The sequence below is a fragment of the Mustela erminea genome, chromosome 13, assembly GCF_009829155.1.
Source record: "Mustela erminea isolate mMusErm1 chromosome 13, mMusErm1.Pri, whole genome shotgun sequence".
NCBI lineage: Eukaryota > Metazoa > Chordata > Mammalia > Carnivora > Mustelidae > Mustela > Mustela erminea.
The window spans coordinates 57896673-57908763 of NC_045626.1; the positions used below are offsets into that span (position 1 = coordinate 57896673).

The following is a 12091-nucleotide window of genomic DNA, read 5'->3' on the forward strand; positions in this document are numbered from 1 at the left end:
ACCTGGTAACATATTTTCATCTGTTCATCTCTCCAGGTAACAAAAGCCATGCTGCCTTATAGGTAGTTAAGAATTCTTATTTGTACTGTGCAGTTTTCAGAACTTGAGCAGATAGTAAAAATTACTCACATGCTTTCATATATTGACCAATAGACAATTTAAAATGCCTCACCAGTGTGACAGCAAACAATGATACCATTTGGGGGCAATATCTCTAACACTTATAATATGAATTGAAAATATTTGTGATTTCTATGGATGGCAAAGTTGCAGATGCTTTTGATATTTCTGTGGTTTGTGGCCTATATTCATAATTGAAAGAAATGCCAGTTGGGGGCGCCTGGGTGGCTCAGTGGGTTAAAGCCTCTGCCTTCGACTCGGGTCATGATCCCAGGGTGCTGGGATCGAGCCCCACATCGGGCTCTCTGCTTGGCAGGGAGCCTGCTTCCCCCCCCCGCCCCTCTGCCTGCCTCTCTGCCTACTTCTGATCTCTGTCTGTCAAATAAATAAATAAATGAAAGAAAGAAAGAAAGAAATGCCAGTTGGAGGTTAGTAAAAAATAAAGAATTTTTTACATCCAGGTTCACAGATGACACTTTCCCCAGTCAATGTATGGGCTTCTTGGGAATGTTAGGACCCCAAGTCAAGAACCTGTTTTAGGGTCATTTTTCCCTTTGAAAGTGATGACGATACTTGAATGCGCACTGAATGAACAAACACATCTTAAAACCCACAGTTCCTGGCCCAGTTTCTTGAACTACGTCATGCCCCACTCTGCCTTCCAAGAACTAAGATGGGGAGTACTTTGGGGCATGCATAACCCATTCTCAGAAGACATTGTTTAAGAAGTGATGCACTGGAAGTGCAAAGACATAACATTAAGAATGATGACCTAAAAAAAAAAAAGGAATGATGACCAAAAGTGAAATATTTAGGCTGTCATTTAAGCAGTGTATCTCTTTTAGTTTTTTTAGGGTCTGACTTCATTTTTGGTTATTGCTCTTCATCTCTATACAATTATGGCCAATCTTTTAGAAAAACTTTTCTTCTAGTTATTTTTTTCTTAGCATCTCATCAACTTTTTGGATATATATTATCACTTAAAGTCCCACCTTAAACTTGTACTTAATGAATCATAAGTGTTAGACTTACCTCTTCTCTTTTGAGTATCATTTGTTACATAAAATTTAAAAGAGATTAAATAGGACTGTGTTTCTTTGTGTTTTCACTAAATTATAAATACAGTAGAGCTCTATAGTAATACATATTTGGATATGGTGAGGCCTCCGTCCTCCAGTAGGGGAAGAATAAAGTTCTTGTCAAGTCAAGAGAGAATAGGGAATGTGGTGAGAAGAATACCAGCCACATCTTTAATATTTTATCAGCTCAGTCTGCCAGACAGAACCAACAAAATGATGGACATCTTATAATGGAAGGATTCCTGGACTCAGGAATCCTTGAAATTCTAACCAGCCACAGGTCCTAGAGTTTGCCCCCACCAATGTTTAAACCGAAGAAGACAGTTACCACCAGATGGCACAAGTCTGCAACCAGTATCACCATGGGCTGGGATTGTAGCTATACCCTAGGATTCCTAGTCTGATAAATGCAGAGGATTTCCTGATGACTTCATTAACTTTATGATAGGGTGAGTTTGCATATTACATAACTGGAAGTATTGCACCCCAGTTAACACATTTTAAGACAGGATTGTACTGTGATTGTCAGAGGTTTAATATCAGCATCAAGGTACAGTGTTTGTTTCTGTGAAAATGTTCATTATAAAACGAGCTACCACCACAATGGCACAGCATTTCACATCCATTAGAAAGGCTATAATAAAAGATAATAACAAATGTTGGCAAGAGTGAAAAAATTGGAACCCTCATACATTGCTGATGGAAATGTAAAATGCTACAACTGCTGTTAATGACTTGGCGGTTTCTCATCAGGTTAAACATAGAACTATGATATGACCTAGTACCTCTACTCCTAGTTATTTACCTAAAAAAAGGAAATTTGCATCCAAGCAAAAACTTGAGCGTGAATGTTCATAGTAGCCTTATTCATGATAGCACAAAGCTAGGAACAACCCGAAAGACTATCAGCTGATGAATGAATGAAGAAAATATGGTGTGTTTATATAGTAGAATATTATTCAGCCATAAAAAGAGATGAAGTACTAACGCATGCTATAACACAGATGAACTTGGAAAACATGTGACATGAAAGAAGCCAGTTACAGAATACCACATGTTCCTTGAATCCATTTGTAAGAAAATGTCCAGAGTAGGTAAATCCATAGAAAAAGTAGATTAGTGGTTGCCAGGGGAAGAGGAGGTATAAGGGGCATGACTGGCAATAGATACAGAGTTTCTTTTTGGGGTGATGAAAATGTTCTGAAATTAATGGTGATGTTTGAACATTTTGGTGAATATACTAAAAGCCACCATTGTACACTTGCAAAGATAATTTTTTTAAAAAGCCTGCCGCTTCTGGAAAGAACATTTATTTATACTTTTGGAACAATTTGCATTCTCAAATCTCTCAATCTCTGTGAAGAAAGAACTTGTCTGAGGGGCACCTGAGTGGCTCAGTCAGTTAAGCGTCTGCCTTTGGCTTGGGTCATGATATTGGGGTCCTGGGATCGAGCCCCACATCAGGGTCCCTGCTTAGCCAGGAGTCTGCTTGTCCCTCTTCCCCTGCTCCTCCCCCTGCTTGTGCACATTCTCATTCTCTCTCTAATAAATAAATAAAATCTTTAAGAAAAAAAAAAACTTATCTGAAATTCAGGTCCTCTAGTACATTTTAAGTAATTTTATTTGAAAAAACAGGTGATTGAAGAATTATGGTGTTTTGTTTTTTTTTTTAATTCTTGGTTCAACTAGGAAAAGCTCATTGTATCCAATGAACAGGAAGTTCTACGAGTTCATTACAGAGCTGCAAGAACATTGGCAAATCAAACACTGCCATTTAGCGCGTGCACTGTGTTACTGGACGCAGAAGTGTACAGTGTGCCTCTGGATGCTCAGGTAAAGTGCCACTGATACACTTAAAATATTCCTAAATAGAGCTTGGGTGTTTTTGTAATCTCTTCCCACAGAAGAAACTTGAATCCAGCAATCAGTAAAACTCTAAAGAGAAAAACAGTTCTTGCAGAATAAAGTACTTCTATATCACTTGATCTTTTTTCTAAAATCCTCTAAACATCAGGCTCATGTTATAAAAGCTGATATTTATAAAACCAATATGTGTTTAGAATAGTGCCCTTTTACATAATTTGTAATTTGTTTCTAAACTGGGTGTTTGTACCTTCAGGCAACTGGAAAGCAACTGTAAGCTGGAAGACACTACAGGCAGATTGAACCTCTAGATTGTGATGGTGCTAAAGTAGGGCCAGGTCTTGTTTTGGTCTTGGATATTTCTGGAATAAATAAATACAGTTGTGGAAAAAAACTGTAGCTATGTCTTGAATAGAGTTTACTGACACATAGAAATTATACGAATTCAGAACCAGACATACCAGTTGTAAGAATATCTTGTGCCTCACAAACAAGAATGAAATTCATTCGTCATAGACTGTAATGATTAAAATGAAGAGTAGGCATGGACAGTGAAGGATTATCACACAAAAGTATTAAGAAATGCTGTTTTAAGTCAGACAGAAACACAAAGGATGTAGGGTATATTACAGAGAAAATTACTTAGTTCTCTCTGGGCTTTATTTTTCTCCTCTGTAAGAAAAAAAAAAGATTATGGACATTGAAGAGGGTATGTGCTATGGTGAGTACTATGAAGTGTGTAAACCTGGGCGATTCACAGACCTGTACCCTGGGGCAAATAATACATTATATGTTAATTAAAAAATTTAAAATTATTAAATAAAATCTAATTATAAATTAACTATGTCATTAAAATAAATTGGGCATTAAAACTCATAAAAAAAATTTTAAAAAGATTAAACTAGAACAGTGGATTTTGAACTTTAAGTCACCGACTGTTTTATCCAAATGAAAGTATTCAGAGATATTTGAAAAGGCTATTAAGAATAATAATTGTGGGAGAAGAGGGGAGCCTGGGTGGTTCACAGTCTTTTGAGGGTCTCACTCTTATTTCGGCTCAGGTCATGATCTCTCAGGGCCATGAAATCGAGCCCTGCGTAGGGCTCCACACTAGGCATGGAGCCTGCTTAAGATTCTCTCTCTCCCTCTCCTTTTACTCCTCACCTACCATTTGCATGCATTCTCTCTAAAATAATAATAAAATAGTTGGATCTTAAGAAAGAACTATTTGACTCTAAAGAAATAAACATTGGAAAAGGCCACTGAGGGAATTTACATAATTCTCAGCTTTAAAGAATTTAAACGGAAGAATGAATGGTTTTTAATAATTGAAATGAAAAGTTTAACTATGTTACTAAAGGCTGGACTAGACAATGAAATATCTTGAGATCTTTTAAAGTTTTGTGCAATTATAGAGTAATGAAATCAACTTTAGAACAATGTAAATCAAGCTTCAAAGAAAGTCTTTTGAAGATTTCTTGTTCACAGTGGTTGAGTAAACATACCTTTTTATTTTGTCTTCCTTCCAAAACTCACTGAAATGACAAAAGATGTAAAAATAAAAAGCAATCCATAGCAGAACTGGAAATTGAGATGGAAAGCCACTGGACCACAACATGATGACGTTTCTGATAAATAAGAATCTGTTGCCCCAGATAGGTTATAGGAGAACATCAAAAATAAGTGAGTGTTCTCAGTAAACCCTTAGAAGGATCCCCAAATCAGAGACTAAAAGAAGATTAGGCCACGATTGGCCTAATAATTAAAGGACAGACGAACTTTATCCTTCTCTTGAGGAAAACTATGGAACTCTTACCCTTCCTTCTACTCTGGCTTTAGAGTAGATGGTCTCTCAATGAGTAGCGGGCTCCTATGAGAATAGCTGCCAAGGAATTAAAGGAAAGGAGAATAAATCTACCTTCCCTAGCTAAAGGCTTAGATCATCCGTTAGCCTGCTTTCTCATCAGACCACTTCCTTTCAAAATAAGCTTGTAATATTAAAAAGACTCAATAATAAAATCTTAAATACTAAAAACATCTTACAGAGGACCAAGGAGGAAGTGGTAACAGCTAAAACTGGGAGCATCTACATGATGGCTGGATGTCACTTGGATAGCACCGGTGGTAATAGTAATAGTAGTAACTACAGCAGATGTTTATTGGAGTGAGTGCTGCCTGTATGCCCAAGCATTGTGATGAGGACTTCAGAGACTTAATTCTCAAAACAAGATTAGAAGAGGTATTCAGCCCTCTTTACGGAGTAGAAAATTGAGAAAGTCTGTAATTAGTTCAAGATTACATAATAAGACACAAAGCTGGCATTTGAATGCAGCCGTCTTAATTCCAAAACTGTATTCTTTTTTTTTTTTAATTTATTTTTTATTTATTTTCAGTATAACAGTATTCATTGTTTTTGCACCACACCCAGTGCTCCATGCAATCTGTGCCCTCTCTAATGCCCACCACCTGGTTCCCCCAACCTCCACCCCCCCCCCCCCGCCACTTCAAACCCCTCAGATTGTTTTTCAGAGTCCATAGTCTCTCATGGTTCACCTCCCCTTCCAATTTCCCCCAACTCCCTTTTTTTTTTTAATTTTTTATTTTTTATAAACATATATTTTTATCCCCAGGGGTACAGGTCTGTGAATCACCAGGTTTACACACTTCACAGCACTCACCAAAGCACATACCCTCCCCAATGTCCATAATCCCACCCCCTTCTCCCAAACCCCCTCCCCCCAGCAACCCTCAGTTTGTTTTGTGAGATTAAGAGTCACTTATGGTTTGTCTCCCTCCCAATCCCATCTTGTTTCATTGATTCTTCTCCTACCCACTTAAGCCCCCATGTTGCATCACCACTTCCTCATATCAGGGAGATCATATGATAGTTGTCTTTCTCTGCTTGACTTATTTCGCTAAGCATGATATGCTCTAGTTCCATCCATGTTGTCGCAAATGGCAAGATTTCATTTCTTTTGATGGCTGCATAGTATTCCATTGTGTATATATACCACATCTTCTTGATCCATTCCTCTGTTGATGGACATCTAGGTTCTTTCCATAGTTTGGCTATTGTGGAAATTGCTGCTATAAACATTCGGGTGCACGTGCCCCTTTGGATCACTACGTTTGTATCTTTAGGGTAAATACCCAATAGTGCAATTGCTGGGTCATAGGGCAGTTCTATTTTCAACATTTTGAGGAACCTCCATGCTGTTTTCCAGAGTGGCTGCACCAGCTTGCATTCCCACCAACAGTGTAGGAGAGTTCCCCTTTCTCCGCATCCTCGCCAGCATCTGTCATTTCCTGACTTGTTGATTTTAGCCATTCTGACTGGTGTGAGGTGATATCTCATTGTGGTTTTGATTTGTATTTCCCTGATGCCGAGTGATATGGAGCACTTTTTCATGTGTCTGTTGGCCATCTGGATGTCTTCTTTGCAGAAATGTCTGTTCATGTCCTCTGCCCATTTCTTGATTGGATTATTTGTTCTTTGGGTGTTGAGTTTGCTAAGTTCTTTATAGATTCTGGACACTAGTCCTTTATCTGATATGTCGTTTGCAAATATCTTTTCCCATTCTGTCAGTTGTCTTTTGATTTTGTTAACTGTTTCCTTTGCTGTGCAAAAGCTTTTGATCTTGATGAAATCCCAATAGTACATTTTTTCCCTTGCTTCCCTTGCCTTTGGCGTTGTTCCTAGGAAGATGTTGCTGCGGCAGAGGTCGAAGAGGTTGCTGCCTGTGTTCTCCTCAAGGATTTTGATGGATTCCTTTCGCACATTGAGGTCCTTCATCCATTTTGAGTCTATTTTTGTGTGTGGTGTAAGGAAATGGTCCAATTTCATTTTTCTGCATGTGGCTGTCCAATTTTCCCAGCACCATTTATTGGAGAGGCTGTCTTTTTTCCATTGGATATTCTTTCCTGCTTTGTCGAAGATTAGTTGACTGTAGAGTTGAGGGTCTATTTCTGGGCTCTCTATTCTGTTCCATTGATCTATGTGTCTGTTTTTGTGCCAGTACCATGCTGTCTTGATGATGACAGCTTTGTAATAGAGCTTGAAGTCCGGAATTGTGATGCCACCAACGTTGGCTTTCTTTTTCAATATCCCTTTGGCTATTCGAGGTCTTTTCTGGTTCCATATAAATTTTAGCATTATTTGTTCCATTTCTTTGAAAAAGATGGATGGTACTTTGATAGGAATTGCATTAAATGTGTAGATTGCTTTAGGTAGCATAGACATTTTCACAATATTTATTCTTCCAATCCAGGAGCATGGAACATTTTTCCATTTCTTTGTGTCTTCCTCAATTTCTTTCATGAGTACTTTATAGTTTTCTGAGTATAGATTCTGTGTCTCTTTGGTTAGGTTTATTCCTAGGTATCTTATGGTTTTGGATGCAATTGTAAATGGGATTGACTAATTTCTCTTTCTTCTGTCTTGCTGTTGGTGTAGAGAAATGCAACTGATTTCTGTGCATTGATTTTATATCCTGACACTTTACTGAATTCCTGTATAAGTTCTAGCAGTTTTGGAGTGGAGTCTTTTGGGTTTTCCACATATAGTATCATATCATCTGCGAAGAGTGATAATTTGACTTCTTCTTTGCCGATTTGGATGCCTTTAATTTCCTTTTGTTGTCTGATTGCTGAGGCTAGGACCTCTAGTACTATGTTGAATAGCAGTGGTGATAATGGACATCCCTGCCGTGTTCCTGACCTTAGCAGAAAAGCTTTCAGTTTTTCTCCATTGAGAATGATATTTGCGGTGGGTTTTTCATAGATGGCTTTGATGATATTGAGGTATGTGCCCTCTATCCCTACACTTTGAAGAGTTTTGATCAGGGAGGGATGCTGTACTTTGTCAAATGCTTTTTCAGCATCTATTGAGAGTATCATATGGTTCTTGTTCTTTCTTTTATTGATGTGTTGTATCACATTGACTGATTTGCGGATGTTGAACCAACCTTGCAGCCCTGGAATAAATCCCACTTGGTCGTGGTGAATAATCTTTTTAATGTACTGTTGAATCCTATTGGCTAGTATTTTGTTGAGTATTTTCACATCTGTGTTCATCAAGGATATTGGTCTATAGCTCTCTTTTTTGGTGGGATCCTTGTCTGGTTTTGGGATCAAGGTGATGCTGGCCTCATAAAATGAGTTTGGAAGTTTTCCTTCCATTGCTATTTTTTGGAACAGTTTCAGGAGAATAGGAATTAGTTCTTCTTTAAATGTTTGGTAGAATTCCCCCGGGAAGCCGTCTGGCCCTGGGCTTTTGTTTGTTTGGAGATTTTTAATGACTGTTTCAATCTCCTTACTGGTTATGAGTCTGTTCAGGCTTTCTATTTCTTCCTGGTTCAGTTGTGGTAGTTTATATGTTTCTAAGAATGCATCCATTTCTTCCAGATTGTCAAATTTATTGGCGTAGAGTTGCTCATAGTATGTTCTTATAATAGTTTGTATTTCTTTGGTGTTAGTTGTGATCTCTCCTCTTTCATTCATGATTTTATTTATTTGGGTCCTTTCTCTTTTCTTTTTGATAAGTCTGGCCAGGGATTTATCAATTTTATTAATTCTTTCAAAGAACCAGCTCCTAGTTTCGTTGATTTGTTCTATTGTTTTTTTGGTTTCTATTTCATTGATTTCTGCTCTGATCTTTATGATTTCTCTTCTCCTGCTGGGTTTAGGGTTTCTTTCTTGTTCTTTCTCCAGCTCCTTTAGCTGTAGGGTTAGGTTGTGTACCTGAGACCTTTCTTGTTTCTTGAGAAAGGCTTGAACCGCTATATATTTTCCTCTCAGGACTGCCTTTGTTGTGTCCCACAGATTTTGAACCGTTGTATTTTCATTATCATTTGTTTCCATGATTTTTTTCAATTCTTCTTTAATTTCCCGGTTGACCCATTCATTCTTTAGAAGGATGCTGTTTAGTCTCCATGTATTTGGGTTCTTTCCAAACTTCCTAATGTGGTTGAGTTCTAGCTTTAGAGCATTGTGGTCTGAAAATATGCAGGGAATGATCCCAATCTTTTGATACCGGTTGAGTCCTGATTTAGGACCCAGGATGTGATCTATTTTGGAGAATGTTCCATGTGCACTAGAGAAGAATGTATATTCTGTTGCTTTGGGATGAAATGTTCTGAATATATCTGTGATGTCCATCTGGTCCAGTGTGTCGTTTAAGGCCTTTATTTCCTTGCTGATCTTTTGCTTGGATGATCTGTCCATTTCAGTGAGGGGAGTGTTAAAGTCCCCTACTATTATTGTATTATTGTTGATGTGTTTCTTTGATTTTGTTATTAATTGGTTTATATAGTTGGCTGCTCCCACGTTGGGGGCATAGATATTTAAAATTGTTAAATCTTCTTGTTGGACAGACCCTTTGAGTATGATATAGTGTCCTTCCTCATCTCTTATTATAGTCTTTGGCTTATAATCTAATTGATCTGATATAAGGATTGCCACTCCTGCTTTCTTCTGATGTCCATTAGCATGGTAAATTCTTTTCCACCCCCTCACTTTAAATCTGGAGGTGTCTTCGGGCTTAAAATGAGTTTCTTGGAGGCAACATATAGATGGGTTTTGCTTTTTTATCCATTCTGATACCCTGTGTCTTTTAACAGGGGCATTTAACCCATTAACATTCAGGGTAACTATTGAGAGAGATGAATTTAGTGCCATTGTATTGCCTGTAAGGTGACTGTTACTGTATATGGTCTCTGTTCCTTTCTGATCTACCACTTGTAGGCTCTCTCTTTGCTTAGAGGACCCCTTTCAATATTTCCTGTAGAGCTGGTTTGGTATTTGCAAATTCTTTCAGTTTTTGTTTGTCCTGGAAGCTTTTAATCTCTCCTTCTATTTTCAATGATAGCCTAGCTGGATATAGTATTCTTGGCTGCATGTTTTTCTCGTTTAGTGCTCTGAAAATATCATGCCAGCTCTTTCTGGCCTGCCACATCTCTGTGGATAAGTCAGCTGCCAATCTAATATTTTTACCATTGTATGTTACAGACTTCTTTTCCCGGGCTGCTTTCAGGATTTTCTCTTTGTCACTGAGACTTGTAAATTTTACTATTAGGTGACGGGGTGTGGGCCTATTCTTACTGATTTTGAGGGGCGTTCTCTGAACCTCCTGAATTTTGATGCTCGTTCCCTTGCCATATTGGGGAAATTCTCCCCAATAATTCTCTCCAGTATACCTTCTACTCCCCTCTGGAATCCCAATTATTCTAATGTTGTTTCGTCTCATGGTGTCACTTATCTCTCGAATTCTCCCCTCGTGGTCCAGTAGCTGGTTGTCCCTCTTTTGCTCAGCTTCTTTATTCTCTGTCATTTGGTCTTCTATATCACTAATTCTTTCTTCTGCCTCATTTATCCTAGCAGTGAGAGCCTCCATTTTTGATTGCACCTCATTAATAGCTTTTTTGATTTCAACTTGGTTAGATTTTAGTTCTTTTATTTCTCCAGAAAGGGCTTTTATATCTCTCGAGAGGGTTTCTCTAATATCTTCCATGCCTTTTTCGAGCCCGGCTAGAACCTTGAGAATTGTCATTCTGAACTCTAGATCTGACATATTACCAATGTCTGTATTGATTAGGTCCCTAGCCTTCGGTACTGCCTCTTGTTCTTTTTTTTGTGTTGAATTTTTCCGTCTTGTCATTTTGTCCAGATAAGAGTATATGAAGGGGCAAGTAAAATACTAAAAGGGTGGCAACAACCCCAGAAAAATATGCTTTAACCAAATTAGAAGAGATCCAAAATCGTGAGGGGGGAGAAAGGGGATAAAAAGAGGTTCAAAAAGGAAGAAAGAAAGAAAAAAAAAAAAAAGAAAAAAGAAAAAAAAAAGAAAAGAAAAGAATTTAAAAAAGAGAAAACACCTAAGAAAAATGTAAAAAAGAAAAAATATATATATTAGATAAACTAGTAAAAAATCGTTAAAAAAGAAAAAGGTAACAGTTAAAAAAAAAAATTTTTACCCGAAGGCGAGGAAAAAAAAAAAACAAACAAAAAATGAAAAAGAAAAAAATTAAATTAACTGCAAGACTAAAAAAAATCACAGGGAAAAAGCCATGAGTTCCATGCTTGGCTTTCTCCTCCTCTGTAATTCTGCTGCTCTCCTTGGTATTGAAACCGCACTCCTTGGTAGGTGAACTTGGTCTCGGCTGGATTTCTTGTTGATCTTCTGGGGGAGGGGCCTGTTGTAGTGATTCTCAAGTGTCTTTGCCCCAGGCAGAATTACACCGCCCTTACCTGGGGCCAGGGTGAGTAATCCGCTGGGGTTTGCTTTCAGGAGCTTTTGTTCCCTGAGCGCTTTCCGTAGAGTTCCAGAGGACGGGAATACAAATGGCGGCCTCCTGGTCTCCGGCCCGGAGGAGCTGAGAGCCCAGGGCCGCACTCCCCAGTGCGCCCTCAGAGAACAGTGCCCAGTTACTCCTGTCTGCCTGACCTCCGGCCACTCTCCGAGCTCACTGAGCCTGCGACCGGTTCAAGGTCACCCCGAGCTGCGAGCTTACTGTCGGCTCTGTCTCTGTAGCCGGCTTTCCCGTTCCAATACCCGCAAGCTCTGCGACACTCAGACACCCCCGATCCTTCTGTGACCCTGCGGGACCCGAGGCCACGCTGACCCCGTGTGGGCTTTGCCCCGGGTAGCCTCTGGAGCGATGTCCCTCAGCGGAACAGACTTTTAAAAGTCCTGATTTTGTGCGCGGTTGCTCCGCCGCTTGCCAGGAGCCGGCCCCTCCCCCCGGGGTCTATCTTCCCCTTGCTTTGGATTCACTTCTCCACCGGTCCTACCTTTCAGAAAGTGGCTGTTTTTCTGTTTCCAGAATTGCTGTTCTTCTCTTCGATCTGCCGATGGATTTTCAGGTGTTTGCAATCTTTAGATAAGCTATCTAGCTGATCTCCGGCTAGCTGAAGTAGTCTCAGCCTGCTACTTCTCCGCCATCTTGACTCCTCCCCAAAACTGTATTCTTAAGAATTGATAAAGAATTTCTTTATGATCACTCCAAAATACTGGTCCTGGAAAAAATGTTGGC

At 39.0% G+C, this 12091-nt stretch overlaps 1 protein-coding gene across 5 annotated transcripts in view; it reads left to right on the plus strand.

Annotated features, from left to right (window-relative positions):
- ANKRD12 (ankyrin repeat domain 12) overlaps positions 1 to 12091 on the plus strand; it is a 130742-nt gene that overhangs the window by 114033 nt on the left and 4618 nt on the right. For all 5 annotated transcript variants that reach the window (XM_032309640.1, XM_032309639.1, XM_032309641.1 and 2 more), the window contains one exon: positions 2889 to 3032. In XM_032309640.1, coding sequence (XP_032165531.1) covers positions 2889 to 3032 — 144 coding nt within the window. The remainder of the gene's footprint in view (positions 1 to 2888; positions 3033 to 12091) is intronic.